General features: G+C 51.9%; 1 protein-coding gene across 1 annotated transcript in view; it reads left to right on the top strand.

Annotated features, from left to right (window-relative positions):
* The first annotated feature begins 281 nt into the window (after positions 1 to 281).
* PLA2G4E (phospholipase A2 group IVE) overlaps positions 282 to 27,426 on the top strand; it is a 37,487-nt gene continuing 10,342 nt past the window's right edge. The window contains exons 1-12 of the mRNA XM_054667419.2: positions 282 to 377; positions 7,586 to 7,658; positions 13,520 to 13,656; positions 15,264 to 15,395; positions 16,407 to 16,447; positions 18,727 to 18,769; positions 20,210 to 20,273; positions 21,160 to 21,338; positions 21,442 to 21,525; positions 21,881 to 21,918; positions 24,198 to 24,333; positions 25,953 to 26,089. Of these exons, the coding sequence (XP_054523394.1) occupies positions 282 to 377; positions 7,586 to 7,658; positions 13,520 to 13,656; positions 15,264 to 15,395; positions 16,407 to 16,447; positions 18,727 to 18,769; positions 20,210 to 20,273; positions 21,160 to 21,338; positions 21,442 to 21,525; positions 21,881 to 21,918; positions 24,198 to 24,333; positions 25,953 to 26,089 (1,160 nt within the window). The remainder of the gene's footprint in view (positions 378 to 7,585; positions 7,659 to 13,519; positions 13,657 to 15,263; positions 15,396 to 16,406; positions 16,448 to 18,726; positions 18,770 to 20,209; positions 20,274 to 21,159; positions 21,339 to 21,441; positions 21,526 to 21,880; positions 21,919 to 24,197; positions 24,334 to 25,952; positions 26,090 to 27,426) is intronic.

Genomic DNA, 27,426 nt, shown 5'->3' with positions numbered 1-27,426 from the left:
GCCACCCACTGTGCCCTTGAAGGCCTGGTCATTCTGAGTGGCTGGGGGCTACGGACTGCTGACCCCAAAGACCAGAGCCCTGCAGGTCCCTGTATTTCTATGACCTGAAGACCTGTGATTTCTTTGATATGAAGAGATCTAGGCCCATGCACCCTATCTGTCTACCCACTCAAACCACTCCCAGAGCAATCCCAGCTACTGCCAAGCTGTGGCCAGGAAGGTGGAGCTCTGAGTCAGAGTATAAGTTCCTGATCTTGCCACCCAGCTGGAGAGCTGCCGTGATGCTCCTGAGGCAGATGCACGCCAGGGTCTCCCACTCCCTGCCAGACCCATGCCAAGCAGAAGACAGCAGGCCCTCGGCCACCTGTGCCTTGAAGGTGAGGGAGGGGTGCTCAGTGGCTGGGGCTTCCTGGCCAGGGAGGCATGGCCAGGAAGTGAGGGGCAGGGGCAGGGAGCTGAGAGCAGGAGACGGGCCTCAGGGAGGGCTGGTAGGCATTGGACATCCCAAGGACCTGGGCTCAGGCAGCCTCATCTTAAAACCTGGGGGAAGTGGTTTAGCCCAGTTGGGGCCAGGGCTCCTGCTTGGGTGGCCCTGCTGAGAGTACCCTCAAGATTTTCAAGGCATCATGAAGTGGCGTGGGGCCATCCTGGGGCCAGGCTAGCACCCAAGGTAGAGAGTATGCCAGGGGGATCCACATTTGGCCTGCCCTAATGGCAAGCAGGATTTAACCCTGCAAACATCCTAAGCTTCTATGCTGTGCAAGAGTATGGTGTAGTGTATGGTGAGAATTGGTGGCATTGTCAATCTGTTGCCATCAGCCACAAAGCTGCCCACCTGGGTTTACAGTCAAGGCTCGTGGGTCCATCCAACTCCTTACAGCCTCACAGGGAGACCTCTGGGTTCATGGATCAGGTTGCCAGGGCTCTAGACCAACTCTGCCTCAGTTTCCCCATCTAGGCAATAGGGAGATGACCTCAATGCTTCAATCTGCTGTAGGCTCACCTTGGGAAGAATCATTAGTTGGTTCCTCGAAGGCAGCACTTCTTCCTCATTACCTTCCCCAGGGCCACCTCCCCGGCTCAAGTTAAATCATTGAATGACATGGGTGATGCCCTGAAAGTACTTTGCCCCTTGGTGGGAGAGATGAAGACCCTGTTCAGTCTCCTAGAAGCCCAAGTCAGGGAGCTCCGTGGTGGGTGGTGGCCAGTGCCCCTGCTGCCCAGCCAGGTAGACACTGCCTCCTGGGGTGTGCCCTGGTTTCCCCACAGCACTTGGGTGGCTGGAAGGGCGTCTGGCCACCTATTGTTCCTGCCAATCTTTTTGAGCCTCCAAGAGCTTGGGCCAGGAGAGGTCTTCCACAGAGGTGACAGAGTTTACCTCAAAGGGGGCAGTGAAGCAGCTAAGAGCCCAGGACCCCAAATGTGGCTTCAGGAGCCTCTCCATGAGCTGCATCTGCCCCTGTCAGGCCTGGAGGGTCCATGTTGGTGCCGGGATTTCTTGCCCTGACCACTCAACTAGCCTGGTGATAAAAAGGAAAACAGCCATAGTAGCTCCTCCCAGGTGACTCTTAGTCTGGGATGTTGCTCAGAGTGGCTGGGACATGTATTAGGGTCCCATCATGTCCCCTCCCAATGGTCTCCTTAAAGGAGGGCCCACATGTTCTGGAAGACAGCACCTGGCTAGTCCAAGCTCTGACACAGGTGTTGCAAGGAACTGAAGGGTACACCCAGCTCTCTAGGGAGGAGGAGGTGGCATCACCTGCCTGGCCTGACCTGAGAAGCCCTGGGGAGGGAGTTCCTGCAGGCTCCCCAGGTGCCATCTTCCCCTCTCTCCAGGCTCCCCAGACTTCATGGGATGGTTTGCTGAGGGTACGTCTGGCCCAGCGATGGGCATCGGATCCACCACCTCTGAAATGTGGTTGTCAGACCCTTCCCCAGACCCCACTCCCACCCAGGAGCCTGACCCTGGGAGCCCTTTGGTAATTAAGTATTCTTTTGACTGATTTGTGGTAACGGCTAGATTCTTGGGGTATAGGGAGAGCTCCAGTGCGGAGGCTGAGGCTTTTCCTCCTGTCTCTGCTACTGACTAGTCCAGCACGTGGCCTGGAGCAAGCTGCTAGCTGGTGCTGTACATTCATAGTGAGAGCCAGGTGGATGGAGTGCATGCGCCCTGAAGACCTGCACCCAAGTCCTGGCTCTGCCACTCCTGGGTAGTGTAAGCCTGTTTGAGATGTAATCTCTCTAAACGCGGCCTTCCCCTCTGTAAAGCAGGGATAATGATGCCTTCCTTGGCGGTGGTTGGAGGGTTAGATAAGAGCATATGCACAGCAGCTAGAGCACAGCCCAGCTGGGCCTGCCAGAGCAGAGTCATGCATTTTGTTCCCCACCCCCACCCCTGCCAAAAGTCATATCTATAAAAGTAGGGGTGGGAAGGGGCAGCATTGGATTGCATCATAGCCAATCCTGAGATTCAAGGGGCTGCCTCTTTTCCACATGAGCTGGCGAGGTCCCCCAGTCCCCCATAGGTCCCCAGGGGGCAGTGGAGTCCTAGCAAGATCAACCCCAGAATCCAGGCTGGGGAGGGGGCTGGGACGGTGTGTTGGCAGCCTGAGCAGTGGGGCCCTCTCTCTCCCCTGGCTTCCCAGAAAACTGCTGTCCAGCCTGTCCTCCCCGGCCCAGCTGTACTGATTGGCAAAGTGGCTAAATATACCTCTGTGCTGTTTGCCAAACAGTTCCTGCCTTGAGCTCCAAGTCTTCAAGTGCTCCCTGGTCCTTACCCCAGGGCCCTCCCAATGCCCCCATGAAGGATGAATGCCTGTCCCTACTCCAGGGCTGCAGCCCAGCTGGCATGGTGCCTGATCATGTCTGTTCTTAAATACTTTGACTCTTCACCCTGATACCCAATCCCAGCCAGGGCATCCTGTTCTAGGGACGAGTTTGTCTGAGTCCTTAAAGCTTTGGCCCTCACCACACCATGAGCAACCCTGTAAACTTGGGTTCCACAGCCTCCCTGGTTTCTGGTTCCCACAAGCACATCAGAGACACGGTGCTTTGCTCGATTGCATCTTTCCACTGTAGATTAATTACCTCCAGGCCATGAATTTTTGCTCATCTCTAGCAACACTGATCAAACAGATTATATCAGAAGCAAAATAGGTACATTCATTGCAACCCAAGAAGGCCATTTCTCATAGACCTGGTTCCTGGAATGCATCTGGTCCCCAGAGCTAAGTCCCGTATTCCTGCCACCTTCCTCCCAGCATGATCCGGCTGGGATGTCTCTCAAACCCCCTTCCCAGTCTCAATTCTGTGCTGGCAAAATGTGGTTGTCTCCTGAAAACTGGGTCTCTCCTGAAAATTCGAGAGCTGGAGGGTGTGATCTAAGGCTCAAGTGGAGCAATCTGTGGCTACTGGAAAATGGGAACTTCTCCAAAGACCCTTATGGCTCTGATGTGCTCTAGATGTTTAAAAAGAGAGGGATATCCTAGAATGTGTTGGTAGAAACAGCCAGTAAGAATGCAGGCCATAGAAGAATTGTCAGAGTTTGGTGGTTATTTTTTGGCTTTGGGGGAGTGCTGAGTGAAAAGAAGAATCTCTCAGAAAAACTGTTTTAAAGAGAAGAAAAGCAAGGAAGAGGAGATGAAGGCAAGCAACATTTGTCTTCCTGTTTGCCAAGTAAACTGAGATTATCTCAGTGGGAGAAACACAGGCTTGGGAAGTAGCATTGGATGTCTCTGATTCTAGCTGTGAGCCCTGTGTCAAAGGACTTAGCCTCTGACTCTCCATCTGTAAAGACGAGGCTAATAATAACTGCTTCGTGGGGCGGTTGTAAGAATTAAGCAAGATAATATACAGAGAACCTGTACATGGCACCTGCGCATGGCTGGCACGCAGCAGATGCTAGCTGTTATTGTTGCTGAGTTAGAGCAGGAAGAAATGGTCACCTGCATTGGAAGGCACTGAGGTTAGATGATGGGAGTGAACTTGTCCTGGAAGGCAGGACACCTGGAGTGAGGTCCCAAGAGAGAGTGTGGCTGCGCCTTCCCTGCCAGAGTAGATATTGAAGGAGGCAGGCTGGGCCACAGGCACCCCCTCCTGGAGGCAGGAGAAGGATTGTGATGGCCGAGAGGACCACCGGACCTGGGTTCAGAGCCCTGAAACACTGTGGAATATCCCTCAGGACGGACTCCTGCCTGGGCTGAAGCCTCCACAGCTTGGACTCCAGTTGCCCTCTGAGAAAGTGGGCCGGTGGGTACAGGTTTTGCCAAAACTGCTTGCCTGGTGAAAGTTGACCCTGCCTCCTCACCAGGCCAGCCCAGGGTGCATGCTGCACTCAGGCAGAGTGAGAAAGGAGGAGTGCACCTTGGAGGTCTGGCCAAAGGCCACAGCCGTGTCTCCGGCACCAGAAGAGAAGCAGTGTGCATGGCTTTTGGCCCAAGTCTCCGGCTCCCAACAGAATGCTGTTAGAGCAAGTTATTGACCATGAAATGTTTAATATTTCAGAGTTGATCTCACAAAATAAATCTCCAGACCTATAATTGACTGTGAGTTTGACTTTTGTCCTGGTTTTAAGGCAGCTGTTCAGGAGAGGAGAAGAGACCTTAAAAGGGGCTAAATAACGTGACCTTCCCAGAATCAGCATTCTGTTGCTGATCAGAATTAAGCCCCAGGGGCCAGGCACAGTGGCTCAAACCTATAAACCCAGCACTTTGGGAGGCTGAGGTAGGCAGAATCACCTGAGACCAGGAGTTTGAGACCAGCCTGGCCAACATGGTGAAACTGCGTCTCTACTAAAAATACAAAAATTAGCCGGGCATGGTCGTGAGCACCTGTAGTCCAGCTACTCAGGAGACTGAGGAGGGAGAATTGCTTGAACCTGGGAGGCAGAGGTTGCAGTGAGCCAAGATATCCCGCCACTGCATTCCAGCCTATATGACAGAGTGAGGCTCCGTCTCCAAAGAAAAAAGAATTAAGCCCCAGGAAAGTCTGAAAGAACCAGCATCAAAAGATTCCCTAGCCAAGGCAACAGAGTGAGACCCTGTCTCAAAAAAAAAAAAAAAAAAGTAAAGATAAAAAGATGGTCTCTGAGTGGTGGGATTATAGAAACTTTTTTTTTCTTCATATCTTGTTTCTCCTGCCCCCAATCCCAATAGTATTTAAAGAGAGAAGAATTGAATCCTCTTAAAAAGGTATAAAGTGATTCTGGCAACACGGAGTAGAACATTCAGGGTCGCATGTCGAGGGTGCCGGTTCAGACGCTTCTATAAATACAGACATTCGGTTGGTAGGCATTTACCGTGGGCTCAGGCTGGGAATGGACGACAACAAAGACTCTTCTAAGCGTGGGTAAAACTCTCAGCGAAGGGGCTTCAAGTCCTGAGTTCCAACAGGAAAGGCATGAACCAAGAACAGAACCAGGACACCTGAAGAGAACCGGCGCGAGGCTGCCCCTTCCCGGGTGTGCCGGCTCAGAGTAGAAACGCACCTCACCTCTGCAGCCTTGGGGCCCTAGGGACCAGAAGAGGTTTCCAGAGTCCAGGAGCATGATTGATGGCGGGGAAGCTTCTGGAGCCAGCCAGAGGCCCCAAGCCTGGAAAGCAACAGCCTGTAGCCAGCTTGACCTGCTCTCCCCATCAAAGCCACTGGCCGCTGTTGCCTTTAACCTCTGTCTCTGCCTCGTATTCACCCCTGACCCCCCAGCATCTAGCATAGGGCCTGGCACACAGTAGGTGCTCAAAAATAATACTCTAGAAGATGGTTCATTCATTCAGAGGAACAATCAGAGGGCTGGCACTCTTAGAGCAACAGAGGCAGGGAGCCCTACCAGCGAGCACACAGGCCCTGAGCTCTGAAAACAGCCCATGGAAGAGATGCTGGCCAGGAGAGGGGTGAAACGGGAGCGGCTCCCACAGGCTTAACGCCTGGGGCCAAGGGCAACAGGCAGAGGGGCACTGGGAGAGAGCTGCGGTCCCTCGGTAGGCAGGAAGGATGATCCGGCGACGCTCTGTGGCTGTAGGGTCCAGAGAAGCTGGTGTGGCTGGAAGAGGTGGTTTCAGGGCCTCTGGGAGGCAGAAAGTAATGAAGTAATGGGTCCAAAAGGGATAAAGTAGAGTAGTGGCTGCTGCGAGACTCAGAGTGCAGGGGCAGCTCGGTAGGGACGTGGGGCCTTAAGGAATCACAGCCACTGCCCCAGACACTGCAGCCCAGGGAGGGCTCTGGGTGTTCCTTGAGGACCTGGGCTTGAGATGATGGCAGAGCCCCCAGGAGGTGATCAGAACTAGAAGAGGGGCAGGACGGAAGGAGGAGCCATCAGCACCGCGTGAGCAGGGCTGGGGGTGTTCCCACACCCCAGTTGTTAGGACAAGGTGCTAGGGAAGGGGGACACCTCAGGGCTCTGGTCCCCTGGGGTTATCATGACCCGCAGAGGCATCTGACAGGAGCCAGTCATCAAACCAAGGACTACTTGAGCTTTTGCCATCAGGAAAGAGAGGTCATCGCAGACCAGCCAAGACTCCACAAGGACCTCTTGCGAGAAACAGTGGAGTGGAGAGAGGCAGACTGTTTCCTGGGAAGGGAAAATAGAGTGACCAGAAAGACCTGGGGGAGATACCCTGGGGAAGAGGCCCAAAGGGCAAGGGAGATGCAAAGGCCTGGGCTGGAGCTAAGTAAGTACCAGTGGGGGTGAGCCCCTGGCACGTGGTCTCCCAGTGAGTAGATGTCACCGTGCGTGATCAGTGTCTATCACCCCCCTTCCCGCAGCCACACTGTGCCTGCCTCCCAAGCAGGCTGCCATCTTGCCTGGGCAAGGGCAAATATCTGCATGTGGGACAGTAGGAGGAGAGTGCCAATAAGCAGCTATTCAGTGAAGAAAGGAGAGGGAGAACACCTCAGGACTCCCTTGCTGTGGGCGTTCATTCTGTGCATGGGGCTGGAACATTCATTCACTCACTTAATGAACATGTATTAGCACCTTCTAGATATGAGCATGCTATAGGTACTGGAGGTACAAAGATGAAAAACCAGTCAGGGTCCCAGGCTCTCTGGAGCTTCCAGGCTGAAGAGCAGACAGAAACCCCAGCAAACAATGACAAAACAGCATGGGGAGCCAGGCGTGGTGGCTCATGCCTGTAATCCCAGCACTTTGGGAGGCCGAGGTGGGTGGATCACCTGACATAAGGAGTTCAAGACCAGCCTGGACAACGTGGTGAAACCCTGTCTCAACTAAAACTACAAAAAATTAGCTGGGTATGTGGCAGGCACCTGTAACCCCAGCTACATGGGAGGCTGAGGCAGGAGAATCACTGGAACCTGGGAGGCAGAGGTTGCAGGAGAATCACTGGAACCTGGGAGGCAGAGGTTGCAGTGAGCTGAGATCGCGCCATGGCACTCTAGCCTGGGCAACAAGAGTGAAACTCTGTAAAACAAAAAAAAAAAAACAAAAAAAAAAAACAAAAAAAAAACCAGCCTAGGGGTTGTTGTAATGCAACTGGGCTGGCCTGAGGAGGCATAGCGGGAAAGTCTCCCCCGGAGCAATGGCCTTGGGGTAATGCTTGAAGACTGAGTCCTCTGTCCTCTCCTTCCACAGGAGGGGCTGTCTCCATGCCACCTGTTGACAGTGAGGGTCATCCGGATGAAAAATGTCCGGCAGGCTGATATGCGTGAGTATCCACCTCACTTCTCTCCTTCTCCTCTGCTTACCGGATCTGGATGGAAGAGGCCCTGGCTGGAGAAATGGTCAGGTGGATCCGTGTGTGTATGTGTGTGTGTGTGCGCGTGCATGGGCATGGTGTATACGTGTATGTGTGTGCGCGTGCATGGGCATGGTGTATACGTGTATGTGTGTGCATGTATGTGCACGCATGTGTGTTCTGTACTCAAGTTGTAGTTCAGACTTTGGGGTTTCTGTCACTCTTCCAGGCCCCTTGTTCATGCTGTTCCCTCGGCGCTACCTGCCCCGCAGTCTGTGCCTGCACCCAAGAGCTCTGTTGGCCCTCTGTCTCCTCCCCGCTCTCTCTTCCTGGAATCGATTTCCAAGAGCACCCGCTTTGCCCACACGGAGCACTCCTTGCTCCTCCTTTCGGTTAGGGCCTGTTGGGGTGAAGTGGAAGGAGAGGCACTTAGGCATCGTGGAGCCAGCTGCCAGGTGACTCCCAGAGCCCCTTCTCAAGACAAAGATCTGAAACTGGGCTCTGGGGACCATGTCAGAGCCCACAGCACTCAGTTCTACAGTTCAGCCTGTGGATGTGGCTTGACTTAGCAGCACTGTTTGTGCAGTGCTGTTTCCTGGCAGCCCTAACCTCCCCCCTCATCCCAGAGCCTGCTGCATTTCCAGGCCACGGGGGCCAATGGAGGCATCTCAGTGGGCAGAATCCTCCCCACCCCTGTCTTTGGGTGGCATTTTAAGAGATCAGGAGAACCGAAAGCCCCTCCCACACTGCCCACCCCTGGCCCCATCCAGAGGGGAAGTTGGCCCCCAAGGGGGAAAAAGCTGTATATCCAGGCCCCACAGGTGGGGAGCATCCCTGCTCACCGGTAACCACACAGGAATGACTCAAGCGACACAGGGATCCCGAAAGGCTAGGGAGGGCCTGAGAGGGGCAGAGAAGACACAGAGCCCTGAGACTGAGTGTACATTTTAACAAGAGGAGCTATCTATGTCCAAAGCAGTTATAGAATAACAGCGTTCCCATCTTGTCACCAGGGAGTTTAGAGGCAGAGGAGAACAATGAGAACTGGGAGTGGCCAAGAAAGGCTGCACAGAGAGCCTGGGGTCTGAGAGGGGCAGGACCTGAGTATCCAGAGGCCTTGGGAGCCCGATCTTGGGGAGAGGCTGTCCTGAGGGAGGGGAGCCACACCCCCTGAGCACCTGCCTGGCTGACCTGTAGCCAGACATCCACACACTACCCGATGCTCCCAGCAACTTGAGGAGAGGCCCTGGAGGCCCATTTTGCAACGAGAGGTTAATGATTGCCTAAGAGGGAAGTAGGGTCTGGTCCCAGGTGTGGAGAGTGTGGCAAGAGAGGAGACAAGCCAGGTATGGAGAACCAGGAAGTGAGGCAGAGGAGGGATTGGATGCCTTCAAAGTGTTGGGGTACCTGGGGTCTTGAGGAAGAGATTGCATGACTTCCTGAGGCCTTGTATGCAGCTTGTGCTAGAGTGCAGGTGCGGAGAGTCTGGGAACTTGTAGGAAGCTGTCACTCCAATGCAGGGCTGAGTGTGAATGGATAAGTGTGGGAGGGCCCTGAGCCCCAGAGACAGCAAAGGGACCAAGCAGGATTCCAGAGACAGAGCCTCTGGAGGGCAATGTGTCCAGAGCCTGCACCAGCAGGAGTGGCTCCAGTAGCCTCCAGTTTGGGTCTGTGTCTGCCAAGTGGCCAACCAAAGGGCCAGGGACTTTTCCTCAAGCTTCTTGGGGTCTTTCCCAGCCTATCAGTGAATGATTTGAGGATCCAGGGAGTGTCCTCTGGGTCCAGGACGTGGCCACCTCTCTTGCCTTTCTTGTCCATGCCACGGTGGTCACTCAGACACTTTCCCACTCTTGGGCAGAGTTCACCCTCATCCTTGGGACAACCCAGCTCCCACATATCCACAGCAGTGCTTACCTTCCTCCAACCCCTTCTGCTTTTTCTTTTTTATTTTTATTTTATTTTATTTTGAGACAGAGTCTCACTCTGTTGCCCAGGCTGGAGTGCAGTGGCTCAATCTCATCTCACTGCAGCCTCGACCTCCTGGGCTCAGGTGATCCTCCCATCTCAGCCTGCCAAGTAGCTGGGACTACAGGCATGGGCCACCACACCTGGCTAACTTTAAAAAAAAAAAAAATTATTTGTGGAGACAGGGTTTCACCATGTTGCCCAAGCTGGTTTCGAACTTCTGGGCTCAAGTGATCCTCTGTCTCAGTCTCCCAAAATGCTGGGATTACAGGCGTGAGCCACTATGCCCAGCCCTCCAACTCCTTTTGAGGTGTGTCTGTCCCAGCCTCTCCAGTCACCTGGCTGCATGCCCCCATGCATGCCTGCACCTGCATGCTCAGACTTCCCACTGTCCAGGGTCCTTTCTTCTGTCTTCTTCCTGCCACACCTGTCACTCAGCAGGTGACGGGGTGTGAGGAAGAGCAGGCAGCTAGAGAAACAGGCTGTGGTCTGGCTCTACAAGCCTCCTCCCTTCCCTACATGCCCCTTAGGCAGACAGGCTGCCTTTGGGCGATACCTGGCCCTCTTTGGAAACCCCCCTGTTGCTTATGTTTTCCTCATTTCCCCTGAAGAACAAAGCGGAAGGCACATGTGGCATCTCGGGGTGCCAACCCCAGTCATGTCTGGTCTGGATTCCACAGTTGCTGCAGGCTGGGCTGTGTTGCTACCTTGCCTGGGTTAGATTAAGACTATCCCGAAGTCTTTTAGGTCCTGGGTTACCCTTGTCCCAAATTTTTTCCTTCTAGTTTGAATCCAAAATAAACAGCACTTCCATTTAGTCTTGTAACTTGTGCCTGAGTCTCCTAAAGTTTCCAAGAGGCCAAATGGCAGTGAATACTCAGATTTAGGGCTGACTCCTCGATAACTGAAAGAGCCTTGGGCCAGGACTGAGAGACAATCAGTCCTAGAAACCTCCCAGTTGTCAGGAGTTTTTGTTTCTCTTGATAAATTAAAACTGAAACCAGCACCCCAAGGGATATCAGACAGGTGTCTCCAGAGGTATTAGAGAGACAAAGTTCTGAACATCTATAGAGATGATTGAGTCATCTCTGCCACCCACATTCCAGGAAAGGAGACATGTCATTCAGATGACCAAGCCCTCTGTCACTCCACTAGGAACAAGGATTAGAACTTATCTGTGCCTAGGAAATCCCCGTTGTCCATGAAATTCTCAGAACCAGGTCACCGTTGCCTAACCATTCATTGCTGGGGGTGGACAGGGGAAGCAGCTCTCTGCAAAAGAACTGAAAAACTAATGCTTGGAATGTGGGTGTCTGATCAATCTTGTCTCTGCCAGGAATATTTCTTTATCTTAACTAGACATTTAAGCCTTAGGCCAAAAATACTGAGTTTTTATTTAATGGGCTTCATGGGAGAATTTTAGGCATGGACGAATGACAGGAAAACAATTTTAGAGGGAAGGGGCTCTTACAGGGTCCATCAAATCATGCGCGCGAAGCGCATTACAGAACCAGTAGGTATAGAGCTGGCACCCTGCCTGCAGGCTCCCAGCGTACCGGAGACAGACCTGAAGGGTGTGGTCCAGGCCCAGGGGGAGGGGCCAGTGTTCTGGAAAAGCCAAGGGAAGGGTTCAAGAGGGCTGAGCAGGTTCCTGGTGAGTCTCCCTATCAGCAGAGCAGTGAGACACACTGACCTCTGACCTGTATCTGCAGTGATGTATCTGTACCTGTATCCTGTGGCCACAGTGTGATGGAGACAGATGAGTCCACCTGTTGTTGCAGAGCAGCATAGGGGTGCTCCCCAGGAGAGGAACAGAGGACTCTGGGCTCTGGGGTACCTGGCCCAGACTTGGGTGCTCAGGGAAAGCTTCCAGAGGAGGTTCCTACTGAAGTCCCAAGGGGCTAGCAAGGAGAAGGGTGGGTGAAAGTGGAAGAGTGTTCTGGGCAGAGGGAGCTACATGTGCAAAGGCAGTTTTGAATACAAGTGACTGTGTTTGGCTGGAGTCTAAACTGTGAGTGCGTGTGTGTAAGTTTGAGTGAATGCGTATGTGTGTAAATGTGTGTGAATGTACGTGTGTGCACACATACACATGCTCGCACACACAGAGCAGGGGTGGGGTATTAGGGAGGGTGGAGAGATGAGACTGAGGCTGGGGAAGTGAGCAGGGTCAGCCACTTTGAGTGGCTGGGACTCCTTCCTGAGGGCAGAAGGGAGCCCCTGGAGGATCTCGAACTGGGGAATGGCATGGTCATATCTAAAAAGCTCCTTGTGGCTTCTCTTTGGAGAAAAGATTAGAGTGGGGCAAGACAGGAGATGGGAAGCCTATCTGGGAAGTGGCCTCAGAGATTATGGTGGTCTACACCAGGGCAGTGGCAGGGCAGATGAGAAGTTGAGGGGTCTGAGAGAGACAAAGGGTTAAATCAACTGAATGTGAGAGTCAAGGATGACTCTGGTTTCTGGCCTGGACACCTGAGTGATGATAAGGAAGAGCAGGTTGAGCATAGAGGGGAAGAGTAGGTTGATGAGGTCATCATTTTCTTTTGATTCTGTTGGGTTTCAATCATTCTTTTTGTCTGGGTTAAGTGATTATCATGACATCTAAAGGAGAATGTCATCTCACCTTTCTTCATAGGAGGAGGGCTGTGAATTCCAATTCACTGGATGATGAGGCCTCAAAGATTAACCAGACTTCAGGGATGAAATCAGAAGCTAGGAACACCTGTGATTTAGATCAGGGCTGTTGATTCTGATAAACCTTTCAGTGTGGTGACAACGCAGGGCGAAGAAAGCCCTGGCTCCACTCTCATCAGTGACTATTAATAATTAAAAACTAGTTTGAATCAGTCCTACCAGTGTAGAACTCCCATCCTCCTGCCAGCTTTACCATCGAGAGGACTCTCTGACACTGGAAACTGCTGGCTTTCACCATTTCCTATGTATCTGGTGTGTACCCTGGGCCTCACCCTCGCCAACTGCCAGGAGAGTGACAGGGGCAGTCATGGCCCCTCTGCCTCCCTCCTCCCACGTAGACTAGAGCAGGGAGCCAGTCTGGGCTACTATTTTCACCCTATCCCTTCTGTTGCTCCAGGTGGAAGACTTAGGAGACCTTCTGTCATTCTGGGAGGGCTTGTTGGGGTCAAAGCCTCTGTCCTTTCTCCAGAGCATATCCAGCAACATCACACTTGGGTTGTTCATTTAGAATGAAAAAGAAGTATGTGGCCACAGAGGGGAGGGTTTCTTGGGCCATAACCTGATGCTGCAGATCAGGATAGGTATGAAGAGCCTGGCTGGATGCAGTGGAGGCATTAAGCCATATGGAGATGGGGGTTCCTGCTCCTAGATCTTGCTAAATAGCTAGTTTCCCTCAAGTCCTTGCCCACTGGGGCCCTTCTTCTTGGCCGACTCACAGCAGAGTGTTCCTTCTCATCCTCACTTCTCCTCAGCCCAGAGGGAGCGCTTGGCCCTACTTTGGTTTTCCTGGTCCCCTGGGCTAAGACAAGAAGTAATCCGGACCCTTGGGCACTGGTCTTCCAGATCTTACCTTGGCGGAGGGAAAACTGTGTGACCATACCTTGTCCCAAACCAGCAGGTGTTTGCTCAGAGACAAGGGTGCTTCTAATAAGAGCCGGAGGCCATCTGTATCTATGAGAATGGCCAGTGGGATTGGGTCGCCCTCTGCGAGACCCACAGCCTGCAATCTGTGACTTCTTGGGGATCTGAGTCTCTGGAAAGTTAGACCCATGAATGAGGAGAGGAACTGGAGCTGAGATGGGGCCTGGCTCTGGAAGAGGCTTGCCTGAAGTTCCCTTTTGACTCCACATGTTCTCTCTGAACCTGGATTGGTTCCACTTATCTTTCTTGGACAGTGAGCCAGACAGACTGTTTTGTGAGCCTCTGGCTGCCCACCGCCTCTCAGAAGAAGCTGAGGACAAGGACCATCTCCAACTGCCCAAATCCAGAGTGGAATGAAAGCTTCAACTTCCAGATCCAGAGCCGAGTGAAGGTGAGACATGGAGGACTGCACCTGTCTTCCCTGTCTGCATTTTACTCCCCTCTTGCCCACTTGTCCTTCTCTTTGCCTCTGTGTTCTTATGCCTCTTTGTTTTCCTTTCTGCCTACTTCTTGTCCTACAAACCTGTCTTCCCACTCACACCCACTACTTCCTTCTGCCTGTCTCATGTTTGCCCCTCTCTGAGTCTATTTCTCTTTCTAGCTTTTTCTCCTGGTCTCTCTTGTCCTAATTGTTGCTGAAACTAGGTGTCTCTTAATCCAAAACAGATTGTGTTTCCAGAGCCTTCTCCAAGCAGGGGAATACACAGAGTGGAAGAACCATTCTATTCATTAGGTCTGAGGCCAGTCTAATTCCAGCCAGAGGGTTCTCTCCCTCTTAAATTCTTTTCATATTGCTTTATTATTTCCATTTCTTTGGGTGTGTATTTTATTTGTTGAGTTGTTCCATGGGATTGGTCTTCTTCAGATATATGATGACTCTAAGTTGAGTTCACATCTCCCATGGGATAATTATCCTTTGAGCATCCTGAGTTGTGACAGCCTCAGCAGAGATCCCTTACAACAAATTTGGCCTCATCATAGTGGCATCAGCTCCAGTCTGGAGGTGCTTGAGGCTTGACAGCTCCACCTTACTGCCTCCATGTTTTAGGGATACTTATTTATTTTTGTTACGTGACGTATCTTTTCAAGAAGGGCTTTATACTTATTATTTTTAAAATACCTTTTCTATCATACATGTGAGTTTGGTAAGGGAGGAGAATTTTGATGTGGGTTCAGTCTGCCATCTTGAAATCAGAATTTGAGCTTCCTTTGGATTGTGGAGCTGCTGGGTTGGTTCTGGGACATACCTGTGTTTCTAGTAATTACAAGGTCAACAATCACATCCCGTTGGGAACCTCCAGAACCACCTTATGTCCACTAGATGTATTTAAGAGGCAGCCTCAACCCACATCCCCCAGGATCCTTGGAACAAGAGGCCTCAGAGATTAGTCCATGTCACCTGAGAACACTGACCTCAGAGTTCAGCCAGATGACAAGGTAGCTGCTTTGGGACCATCCATGAGAACTTACTAGGGGCTAATGAGTCAAAGGATAGAGTTCATATACCCCACCAATTATCAGAACCCCTACAAGCTTTGCCACATCACTCCCTGGAGTGTTAGATGTTCGATTCCCTAATCTGGATTTTCTAGCACCAAAGGGGCTGTCTTCAGTGCCCAGGGGCCCAGTGCTGGCCACATTCTATATCCTGGCAGGGATCTTGCTTGCTCTTTCCCATCCATCCTTCCCCTCAGGTGAAACTAAATCCTTCCATACTTCACAGGTCTCTACCAAGCTTGTAAAAGAGGCAAAATTCTCTAGTATGAAAGTGAGAACAGAAGGCCAAGAAGGCTTCAGGGAGTTGGAAAGGAGGGAATAGACACTTGCCTTCCTTAATTCGTTTCCCTACAAATGTCTGTCACGTCTGAGCAGGGACTTCTGGGCTGTCTCCCATCCCCCAGACCTACCTCCTTGCTAGGACAGAGGTCAGGCCCCTCGTTCTGGGAAGGGGTCAATGCAACCGTGGTAACCAGACTGGCATCCTTCCTTCTCCCCTAGAACGTGCTAGAGTTGAGTGTCTGTGATGAAGACACAGTGACACCAGATGACCATCTCCTGACAGTTCTCTATGACCTCACCAAGCTCTGTTTCCGAAAGAAAACCCACGTGAAGTTTCCACTCAACCCGCAGGTGGGTGCAGGGTCCAGGCCCTCAGACTCCGGCTTCATGATAACCTCATAGCTGCTGCTGGTTCCCACAAAGCCATTCCCCAGGGTCTTCTCTGTGTACACAGTCAAGTCGAGAAAAGATGGTGCTGCTGGTTTAAATCCCAGCACTGTCACTCACTATGTGATGCCGTAAAAATAACTCCCTAAGTTTCTGTTTCCTCATCTACAAAATGGTGATCATAATACCTACCACACAAGGTTGCTGTGGGACTTAAATGAGAAACCGTAATTCAGGCAACTAGCAGTGTTCACAGAACACAATGGAGAGGTAGTAAGTCTTGGTTCCCTTCCCTCCTTTTCTTCCCTCAGAGTCCCGTTGCTGGGATGGCCCCAGGAACAGAGGACAGATGAGGGTAAAGGTGGGCAAATCTGCAGATCAGAGACAGTCAGAGCTGGAGCCCCCAGGATGCTGTCAATTCAATCATTCTGCCAGCACTTGAGTGCCTGTGAGGGGCCGGCACTGTTCTAGGCACTGGGTCCCCTTGGGAACTAGCATCCCTGCCCTCACCTAGCTTACATTCTGGTGGGGAAAGTAAGGCGCAGTGAGGCCCTGGCTTGCCTCCAGTACACAGCAAGAGGTGTGAGGGACTCAGTGAAGGAAGGAGTGGGCTTTCTGAAGGCGTATCTCAGCGCTCCCTTGCCACAGGCACTGAGTCCCTTGGGAAGGCAGGAGAGCGGTGGGAAGCCAGGGAAGTGACAGAAAGGAGATGCTCTCGGGCAGAGGAATGCACATGCTGGGGCTGGGGGTCAGCTCCACACCCTGACCTCCCCTGGGCTGTCGGTGATGCTCCTGATGTCAAAGACTTGGGGACAGAGATTGGCAGAGGAGACCACAAGCACACTCCATGGCAGCAGGCAGCTGTGGGGGAAGGACGGAGGCAGGTCCACAGCGGCTCCCAGGGTGGCAAAGGGTTCTGGTCAGCAGAGATGTGCACACGCCACTCACAGCCGCCTTCCCTCCCTCCCCTACCAGGGCATGGAAGAGCTGGAGGTGGAGTTCTTGCTGGAGGAGAGGTGAGTAGGCCCAGGCCCCGGGGCCCACCAAGGTCCTGGCCATCAAGTAGCTTCTGGGAACGAGCATTTCAGAGGCAGGTCGGCCTTTTCGCTGCCTCACCCTCTTCCAGTCTCACTCCTGGCACTAACCCTGACTCTTCACTGTGCATCAGAATCACCCAGGAGCTTCTCCATAGTGTAGGAGCCTGGGCCCCACTGCACTTACCCAGTTCTCCTGCCCTCAGCATTGCTTTAAAGATCTAGTACTCTGGCCAAATAGCCTGCCTCAGGCCCCCTGCATTCCCAAGGGTGGCTTCTGGGAAGAGTTCCTGCCACCATGGCGATGGGGGCTTTGTTGAGGCCCAGCTGAGAAAGAGGTCAGAGCCCAGCGGTCTCTTCCTTGACCAGAACTGTTAGAACAAACACCCCAACCCTGGCCGCAAGCAGCCAACTCTGCAGCCAACTCTGGAACCACGTCAATGGGAGGCTCAGGCCCACCTTGCAGGGTTCTTTCCAATCTTCTTTCTTGCCTGCCTGCCTGCCTTCCTTTCTCCCTTCCTCCCTTCCTCTCTCCCTTTCTCCCTCCTTCTTTCCTCCCTTCCTCCCTTCCTCCCTCCCTCCCTTCCTCCCTTTTTCTCCCTTGTTCTCCCTTTCTCCCTCTCTCCCTCTCTCTTTCTTTCCCTTTCTTTCCTTTCTTTCCTTTTCTTTCCTTCTTTCTTTCTTTCTTTTGTCTCACTCTGTCATCCAGGCTAGAGTACAGTGGTGCGATCTCAGCTCACTGCAACCTCCACCTCCTGGATTCAAGCGATTCTCCTCCCTCAGCCTCCCGAGTAGCTGTGATTACAAGAACACACCACCATGCTAGGCTAATTCTTGTATTTTTAGTAGAGATGGGGTTTCATCATGTTGGTCTCGAACTCCTGACCTTAGGTGATCCACCTGCCTTGGCCTCCCAAAGTGCTGGGATTACAGGCATGAGCCACCGCGCCCAGCCCAACTCATTTTCAATTAGGTAAACGATCCAGGATCCTGGAGACATGACTGTGCTGAGGACTCAGAGAGCTGGAGGTCTGGAAGGAGAGAACAAAGAGGGAAGGTAGGAAGGAAAGGAAGGAAAGGAAGAAAGAAAGAAAGGCAACCCCCGCCTCAGGCCAGGCAGAGTGCCCTGTAACTGGGCAGCTTGTTCCTCACTCCTCCCTCTTCTTCACCTGGCAGGGCTGAGCCACCTATGCTTGTGATGAGCCTGGGAACAGAAGGAGGATGACAGGTGGGAGACAGGACAAGAGGGCTCGTCAACTGCCACTTGGAGAATCCTCTGCCTAGGGGATCTTCAAACTATGTGAGGGAACTTACTTCCCATCAACAGCTGATTGGCAAATTAAAATCAACTTTATTTACTTAACATTGAAGAAAATCGAAGCTCTCCCCTCCAATTCTTGATTTGACAGAATTTTTAGAGGGCGGGGAAAACTCCTGGGCTGAATTAGAAAGTGGCTTGCAAAATGAAACATGTCATGCTTGGTAATAAGAGTTGATCTGGTGAAACCCCGTCTCTACTAAAATACAAAAAATTAGTCGGGCATGGCAGCATGCACCTGTCATCCCAGCTACTCAGGAGGCTGAGGCAGGAGAATCACTTGAACCCAGGAGGTGGAGGTTGCAGTGAGCCCAGACCGTGCCATTGCACTCCAGCCTGGGCAACAGAGCGAGACTCCTTCTCAACAACAACAATAAAGTTGATCTGGAGACACAGTCACCTTGGGCGTAATTTTGACAAGGGATGCTGTGGACTCTGCCAGGCTAATTGAAACCTTGGAGGCTTATGTTCTCAAATTTATAACACAAGAGCATTTAACATTCACCCTCTCGGCTGGGTCAGACTGTTAAATGCATAAGTTAGATAAAGCACAGAATGGAGAATGGATCATTTTTACTACCAAAACTGTTTATGTCGGCTCTAGCCGGCAGGTTGCAGCCATTTCTTACAACCTATTTATTCTTCTAACCCCATGCATTTGCATCTGGTTAGACATAAAAAACAGTTATCCTTTAAAAAAAATAGAACTCTCCTACTCTTTTAACCTATAAATCTATTTTTTTCCTGGACATTCTGTTTCAAATGTATGCCAGTTTCCTCCCTGACAACCTATAAGGCTAAGGTTTCCGAAGCTAGTATTTTTTATGAGAACAAAGAAGGCTCTGATATTTTGTTATTGACCCTATTTATTCCCTTTGTCGCCATTAGAAGAAACCAGTCAAGAATGCTAGAATTGACCAGGAGTTCTCCTTTTGTTTTTCAGTCCCTCTCCACCTGAGACCCTCGTCACCAATGGCGTGCTGGTGGTAATTATCTTCCTGGGTTCCTGTAGCTCCAGAGGCCACGGCTGGCTGCTGCTCTCAGGGGAACAGGACCAAGGGAGAAAACACTGGGCCCAGCTTGGTCTCTGTCCTATCCTGACCTCTGCAGGAGTTAGACTAAACGAGGCCAGCCAAATGGGGCACAGGCAGCACTGGGGCACGATCTGGGGCTTCTGTACAGAGGGAGGAGGTAGCTGGGACATCACGATGGCCGAGCACTTCATATCCCAAAAGTGACCCTTCCCCTTAAGAGCCTCCCCAATAAAACAACCCACTAAGTGCAGCCTCCTCTCAGACTCAGTCTTGGTCCTGTACCCCACAACCCCAGTAATTCTACAAGCACATTTTACCTTTTTTTTTTTTTTTTTTTTTTTTTTTTTTGAGACAAGGTCTCACTCTGTCGCCCAGGCTGGAGTGCAGTGCTGCGATCTCGGATCACTGCAACCTCTGCCTCCCGTGCTCAAGCACACCACCACCCCCAGCTATTATTTTGTATTTTGTAGAGACGGGGTTTCAACATGTTGCCCAGGCTGGTTTCAAACTCCTGAGCTCAAGCGATCTGCCAGCCTCAGCCTCCCAAAGTGCTGGGATTACAGGTGTGAGCTACCGTGCCTGGCCTACAAGCACAATTTCTGTATTAAAAATTGTTTCATAGCCAGTCATGGTGGCTCATGCCTATAATCCCAGCACTTTGGGAGGCCGAGGTGGGGGGATCACTTGAGCCCGGGAGTTCAAAACAAGTCTGGGCAACATAGTGAAACTCCATCCCTACAAAAAAATACAAAAATTAGCCAGGCATGGTAGCATGTGTCTGTAGTCCCAGCTACTCAGGAGGCTGAGGTGGGAGGATCGCTTGAGCCCAGGAGGTCAAGGCTGCAGTGAGCTGTGATTATGACACTGCACTCCAGCCTGGGTGACAGAGTGAGACCCTGTGCCAAAAACAAAAATTCATATTTCAGCTGTTGGTATAGCTATTTTAATTAAATGCATCCAGTGCCTCAGGGTTCAAGGAGACCTCTCCCTCAAAAAGAAGAGTCTTTGGGAATGTGTGGCAAAGGAGTATGATCTGCTTCAGCATCTTGACAAGGCTATTTTGTCGGAAGCCCTCACTTTGAAAGCCCAGAGCTGAACATTCCCTCAGGTCAGATTCCCGACCTGCAGCTGAGGACCTGACCCCCAGTAAACTGTGACCGTGGGTCCTAGACATCCTGGGACAGCTTCATGGTCAAGTATCCTATCTCTGAGTGAGATGGCATGCCTTGATTGGGTTCAGAAAATGTGGTCAACACACTCTGCATTCCCCAGCATCAGCCCAGTCAGACCAATGCTGAATGTATCCTCTGGTCCCTCGTCTCCCTTCAGCCTGGAAGAGCAAGGAGGTGGCTGGTGCTCAGACACTCTGTGACCCTCCTTTGTTTTTTACAGTCTCGACAAGTCTCCTGCCTGGAGGTTCATGCACAATCCAGGAGGCGGAGGAAGAGGGAGAAAAGTGAGCTGTTTTGCCTTTTCTGCCTACTGAGGGACAAGGGGGAGCTGCTTCCAAATCCCATCAGCATCAGACGCCACCTAGTCCAGGGCTTCCCTGGGCTCAGGGGGACCAAAAGCTCGGCTGAAACCCCTCAGAATCATCTCACCCCCAGGGGTCATGAGCCCCTGGCCTCCCATCCTGCTCTGTAAAGGGCGTGTTCGCCCAAGCACCCACATAACCTTGGAGTATCTCAGGTCTGGGGTCCCAGTGCTGCCCCCTCTATCCATGCTTGTCTGTGCTGTGCCATGCCAGGACCTCAGATTGCCTGGGTCAGTGAGGTGGTCAGCACCTGAAGCCCAGGGCCCCTCTAACTATGCCCCTTCCTCTAGGCAGACCACAGCTCACAGAGGGTCCTAGCACTTTATAGCTGGCAGAGACCTAAGAGATCCATGAATACCATACCCCTACCCTACTCCCCACCCTACTCCCCACCCCACCCCATGTTGCCCATGCAAGGCTACCAGACATGAGGGAGGGAGGGAAGACCGAAGAGGCGTCTACATCAAAAGCGACAGTGTGCTGAGGGTCTGCCTCCTCTACGGTGGGCAGGTTACTTTGGGGCATCTTCTGGCAAAGCTGAGCCAAGGACTGGTCCTGAGGACCTTCTCAGCATCTCAAAGGGTTTTCTGGGGACTATGTTTGTCTGCATCCTCATAAACCTCATTAAAATGCAGGTTCCTGGGCCCTGCCCTACCCTATAGATTGAGAATCTCTGGGGAATTTGAACTGGTGCCCCAGGTGATTCTAAACTCCTCCTGGATACCTCCAAATAGGTTTTTTGCTGGACCAAGTTGCGGGTGGGTAGTGAGAGGCTCCCGGGGTCTCACCCTCTTGTCCTCTCTCCCAGTGAAGGACCTCCTGGTGATGGTGAACGAATCCTTTGAGAACACCCAGCGTGTCCGGCCCTGCTTGGAACCCTGCTGCCCAACTTCTGCCTGCTTCCAAACTGCTGCCTGCTTCCACTACCCCAAGTACTTCCAGTCCCAGGTGCACGTGGAAGTGCCCAAGAGTCATTGGAGCTGTGGGGTACAAGGCGGCTGACACTGGGGGAGGTGTGGGGGACTGGGGCAGGTGGGGGGTGCCAGAGGAGCTCCCCAGCCCCTCTCACAGAACCCACCCATCCCTCCAGCTTTGCTGCTGCTCTCGCAAGAATGGCCCCATCAGCCAGCCCCTCGACTGCCTTTCCGATGGTCAGGTGATGACCCTGCCTGTGGTGAGTGCCTGAGTCTGGGAAGGGCCCCTGACTTACTTCCCCTGGAGCTCCTGTGGTAGGGAGGTGGGGAGAGCCTGGGGAGGTACAAGAGAGAATGTGACTCGTGAGGGTCTCTCTCAGGCAGGATGGAGGAGTCTTGTGGGGCAGGAGACTGATGAGCTACAGTGTGGTCCAAAGAGTGTATGGAGGCTGAGTTGAAGATGGTGGGGAGATTGTGTCCAGAAGAGAGAGGCAGGGATGGAGCGCCTGTGTGTGCACGTGTGTGCTGAGTGGGGTCTGGGTGGACAGTGTGGATCTGGGATCACTTGGCTCTGAATTGTCACCTCTGACAAGCTTTTCATCTTTCCCTCCCCAGGGTGAGAGTTATGAATTACACATGAAGTCTACACCCTGGTATAGTACCCACATTCTGTCCGTGCCTCTCACTTATTCATAGCAGTGGGTGTGCAGTGGTATCTCACTGTGGTTTTGATTTGCATTTCCCCTATGGCTAATGATGTTGAACATCTTTCCATGGGCTGGCTGGCATATCATCTTCTTTGGAGACATTTCTATTAGATCCTTTGCCCACTTTTTATGTGGGTTATTTGTGTTTTTTTATTGTTAAGTTGTAAGAGTGCTTTACATATGCCAGATACAAATCCCTTGTCAGATATATGATTTGCAAATATTTCCTCTTATTCTATGGCTTATCTTTTCACATTCTTGTTCGTGTCCTTTGAAGCACAAAGGACTTTACTTTTGATGAAATTTGTTTTTTTATCTTGTCACTTGTGCTTTTGGTGTCATATCTAAGAAACCAGAAATCATTGCCTAATCCAATGTCCTGAAATTTTTATTTTATTTTATTTTATTTTATTTTATTTTATTTTATTTTATTTTGAAATGGAGTCTCACGGTCGCCCAGGCTGGAGTGCAGTGGTGTGATCTCAGCTCACTGCAACCTCTGCCTCCTGGGTTAAGCGATTCTCCTGCCTCAGCCTCCCCAGTAGCTGGGATTACAGATGCACACCTCTACACCTGGCTAATTTTTGTATTTTCAGTAGAGACGGGGTTTCACCGTATTGGCCAGCTGGTCTCGAACTCCTGACCTCAAGTGATCCACCCTCCTCGGCTTCCCAAAGTGCTGGGATTACAAGCGTGCGCCACCGCGCCCGACCAAAGTCCTGAAAATATATTCCCATGTTTTTTTCTAAGACTTGTTTAGTTTTAGCTCTCACATTTAGGTCTATGATCAATTTTTAGGTAATCAATCTACATGGTGTAAAAGAGGGGCTCAACCTCGTTCTTTGGCATGTGGATATCCAGATGTCTCAGCACCATCTGCTGAAAACAACATCGTTTTCAGAAATCTTGATTGTCAGAAATCAAGTGGCCATGATTTCTATTGACAGTTTGATTAGCTATTTGCCCTTGGAAAAGCTCTTTGCCCTTACTGAGTCTCTGTTTTCCTCATCTGTACATTGGGAGAATAACAAGGATCCTGTGCATCACTGGGTTGCTCTGAGGATCCAGCTAGACAGCACGTGCGAAGTACTCAGTAATCCATCTGGCAAGTGGGATGCTCAGCAAACGTCAGCTAATGTTATTGTTATTATTGTTGTTGTATTATTATTATTCATTCCCTGTTGAGGCCAAAGAAAGAATTATTTTCTAACAGCCATGTCTGCAGCCCTGTGCTGGACAAAGAGGAGACATGATGGAAATCTCCTAGGCCCAGGCTTCAAGGAGATGTGGCTTTGTTAGTGAGCCAAGGCTCAGTTGGAAATGGTCAAGGTACATTCATCTGGAGTCACTGGGGAGCTGGGCCTCAGAGGATGCACAGGCTGGAGGTGGGCAAAGGAAGACACTTCTGGTGAAGGCAGGGGCCTGTGCCAAGACCCGGAAACAGGACTGCTTCTGGGAGCTCTGGGACCTGACCCAGAAGTTTCGAGGGTAGTTTGAGGTGAGCTTGGAAAGATCAGGCAGGGTCTTGGATGCCAGGCCAGGAGCCTGGACTTGTTTGGGGCAGGGATGTGATTAAAAAAAAAAAAAGAGGACAAGCATTGGGCATGTCACAGAGGTGCCTGCCCCACCTGCCTGCAGACTATGAGGTGACACAATGAGATCAGGAATGGGATGGTTTTTGTCAATTGCACACACACACAGGATAATTGTTATTCTAGGAGCAGGAAGAGCTCATTGAAGAACGTGAGCTCCATAGGAACAGGGAGTTTGTTTACCTAGCACAGAAGAGTCCATACCGTGGGGCCTTGTTCAGAGGGATTTGGCAAAATGATCTCAGCGCCTTTTGTCACCCATGCCTGGCCCTGGGCTAGAGAAGCCACCTGGGGGAAGATTTTCTGGACTTTCCAGATCTGGCCGAGGAGACAGAGGACTCAAAGCGTCCCTAACACAGTGCCAACAGTTATCTTTTGTTGAGTACCAGCTCGCATTGTGCCAGCTAAGGCTTTGGGGGCTTTGCATTTGTTATCTCTTTAAGTGCTGAAGACAGTGCTGAGAGTTCAGCACGATTCGCCCCACTTTACAGATGGGAAAGTGGAGACCCAAGGTCACAGAAGTGGTCGCTGGCAGAAGTAGGCTTTGAGCCTAGGTCCAATGGACCCTAAAGCTGTGTCTACTCCAGGGAGGTAGAGGCTGCAGGCCCAATACAGGGTCCTCTCTCCCTCCAGCCCTGAGACACTGGACGTGCGGCTGGGCTTCAGCCTGTGCCCAGCAGAGCTGGAGTTTCTGCAGAAGCGGAAGGTCGTGGTGGCCAAGGCCCTGAAGCAGGTGCTGCAGCTGGAGGAAGACCTGCAGGAGGATGAGGTGGGTAATCAGGGATGTGGCCAGCCTGGGCCCAGCTGGTCCTTCCAGCACCACGCCCTCCCAGCCAACCCAGGCCCTGCCCTACCCCAGGCGCCACCTCCATGGATGCTTTTACTGCTGAGGTACAGGCGCCCTGGTGAGAGCTGTGCTGGAAGTGATTCTGTTTTATATTCACAAGCGAAGGGGAGAGCAAAATGGAGAGAGAAAGGACAGAGCCCCAGCGCCTCCTCCCAAGCACTAAGAATTCCTGCTGTGGCTAAAGGGGCCTTACTCAGGGATAAAATGCCCTCCTCACCCCAGCCAGGAAAACATTTTAAGCTGTACCACCTCCTGCACCCCACACCTCCACCCAAAAGGCCTTAGGTCCTTCTTTCCTCAATTGTCTCTCCTCTCAAATCCGCACAGGTAAACACACTCCCAGAAATAACAGCGCTAGGAAGCTGGAGAGAAGCAACTTGCACTCCTAGGGCCAGGCCGCCCCTTCTTCCCACGGGAGCAGACGGTGGGCCTCTGTCACAGCCCTCTGTTGCCTCCCTTGTGTGGACCAAGGCCCACACTCGCCTGGGCAGCAGGCAAGCCCTCCAAGCGCCTGCTTTCTGAGGCTGACCCTAGGTGAGGACAGAGACCTGGCGGGTGCCTGAGGAGGACTCGTAATAGTAATAGCGCTTTAGCCAATGGAAGGTTCTTACAGCCCCCATTCAAAGGAAAACAGACAGAGTGAGTCTTGACAAAGAGCCCCTTCCTCCCTCCTTTTTTTTTTTTTTTCTTGAGACAGGGTCTTGCTCTGTCACCCAGGCTGGAGTGCAGTGGCACCATCACAGCTCACTGCAGCCTCCACCTCCCAGGCTCAAGCAATCCTCTTACTTCGGCCTCCCAAGTAGCTGGGACTCCAGGAACGAGCCACAATGCCTGGCTAATTTTTGCATTTTTTTGTAGAGATGGGGTTTCTACATGTTGCCCAGGCTGGTCTTGAACTCCTGGGCTTAAGCAATCTGCCCACCTCGGCCCCCCAAAGTGCTGGGATTACAAGTGTGAGCCATTGTACCTGGCCCTATCTTTAGGGAAACATTCCAGGGGCCTCTTAAACCTCTGTTGACCCAGAGCTGGCAACCCTGCTCCTTCCCACATCGCCAGTCCATTGACTCTTGGCCTTGCCAGTACAGTACCTGCTGAGCAGGCACCATGTGCCAGGCCTGGTGCCTTCCCTCAGATCCAGCTACAGAAGATGTTGGTTTGTCCCATTGAGGGATCGCACATTAGTAGGGTTCTTGAACAAGCTGCCCACCACCCTCGGACCCCAGTTTTATCACCTGTTAACTGAGGGCTGGACTAACAGTGCTAAGAACTCTGCTAGCCACAGCTTTCTGTGATTTACCAAGCCTGTGTTAGGCTTCAGAGTCCTTCACTGACACCAACTTCTGGGTGTAGAGCTGAGGTCTATTTCTAGACCCACTGCTCTGTGGAAAGGCAGGTGTCAGGTGGCTCAATGCCGCACTCCCTGCCCTCTGTAGCCAGCTCTGCCTCCTCCATTGTTCTTTCAAAGTTGCCATCATTCTAAGTCTTCTCCCAAGCTTTGCTTCTGGAGCCTTCCCCAACCGCCTGCCTCTGTGTAACCCCAGGTGCCGCTGATAGCCATCATGGCCACTGGGGGTGGAACAAGATCCATGACCTCCATGTATGGCCACCTGCTGGGGCTGCAGAAGCTGAACCTCCTGGACTGTGCCAGCTACATCACTGGTCTATCAGGGGCCACCTGGTAAGGAGACATGAGCCACTGTCTGTGGAGCCCAGGGCAAGCCACGAACAGGCTGGCCTGGGGTCTCAGGTGAAGCTCCTCCCCGCCACCCAAAGACAAAGTGACTCCTGAAGCCTGGGAAGTGCCCCACATGCAGTGGTGTGGCCTTGGGCACGCAGCTTGACTCCTTGGAGGCTCGGCTTGTGTATCTGCACAGTGCGGATAACAGTAGCTCTGACCTCATGCGGTGGGTGTAAGACGCTCTCCCGCTACTAAGTATGCCAGAGACACTGTATGCCCTGGCCTTTCCTGGTGTTACTGTTTCCCTGGGGCTGTGGTATGGACCCAGGAACATGACCCCATACTGCTGGGGACATGCAACGGGCAGGGCCCTGCAGCTGAGCTCCCTCCTTCTCACCCTCTGCTGGTGAGCAGGTCCAGGGGCTGAGCACTGGGTTCCCCCACAGGGAGGCCAGGGTGAGGTCAGCTTACCCACAGAAGGCACAGTGCCTGCGGCCCACTGTACTTTTAGGGGCCCACAAAAATAGGTTAATTTCTTTTAAAATCAGGATCATTTCATTAACAAACTTATAGGTTGAAGAAAATGTTTTAATAAATAATATGAATACATTTGTCTTTATACAACAGTCATGAAATATAAATTTTAATATTTTTTATGTGGCCAGCATGAAATATAAATTTTAATATTTTTTATGTGGCCAGGTATGGTGGCTCACATCTGTAATCCCAGCACTTTGGGAGGCAGAGGCAGAAGGCTTGCTTGAGGCCAGGAGCTCAAGACCAGGCTGGGCCACATAGGGAGGACTTGTCTTTAAAAAAAACAAAAATAAAAAACATATAAACATTTTTTGTGGGGCCCATCAAAATCCTGCTGTGGCCCTGGTTCAGGGTGGCCTATCAAGCAGGGCTGTGTCCTGTCTGTGACTGGTGGGCCTGTGAGCCCTGAGGTCCCTTGCTGTGCCTTGTATACTGGAGGAGCTCTGGGTAGCCCCCATGTGAGCAAATGGATGTGAATGGGCCTTGGAAAGCCAAGGGCTCCTGTGCCACACACCCCCCGGGGGGCAGAGGCGCCAGCCCAGGTGAGACAGAAGGAGACGTTTGCCTCTTGCTAAGCACTGGAGTCACTGCTTCCTATGGCTCATCTTGTTTCTTCCTCACAAAAAACTATGAGGGAGGCATTGTCATTATTTTTCAGCTGGAGAAACAGAGTAATTTGCCAGGGACACTCAGTTAATGAGCAGTGGAGTAGAATTTGAACCTAGTCCCGGGCCCACATCCTTAACCTCCATGCTAAATGGCTGCCCCCGGTAGTAGGTTAAGAAGGTAACTTGCTTCCA

This window comes from Pan troglodytes, chromosome 16, assembly GCF_028858775.2.
Source record: "Pan troglodytes isolate AG18354 chromosome 16, NHGRI_mPanTro3-v2.0_pri, whole genome shotgun sequence".
In the NCBI taxonomy this organism is placed as follows: Eukaryota; Metazoa; Chordata; class Mammalia; order Primates; family Hominidae; genus Pan; species Pan troglodytes.
Note: the sequence above shows the minus strand (reverse complement) of the source record. Positions and strands in the feature narration are given on the sequence as shown.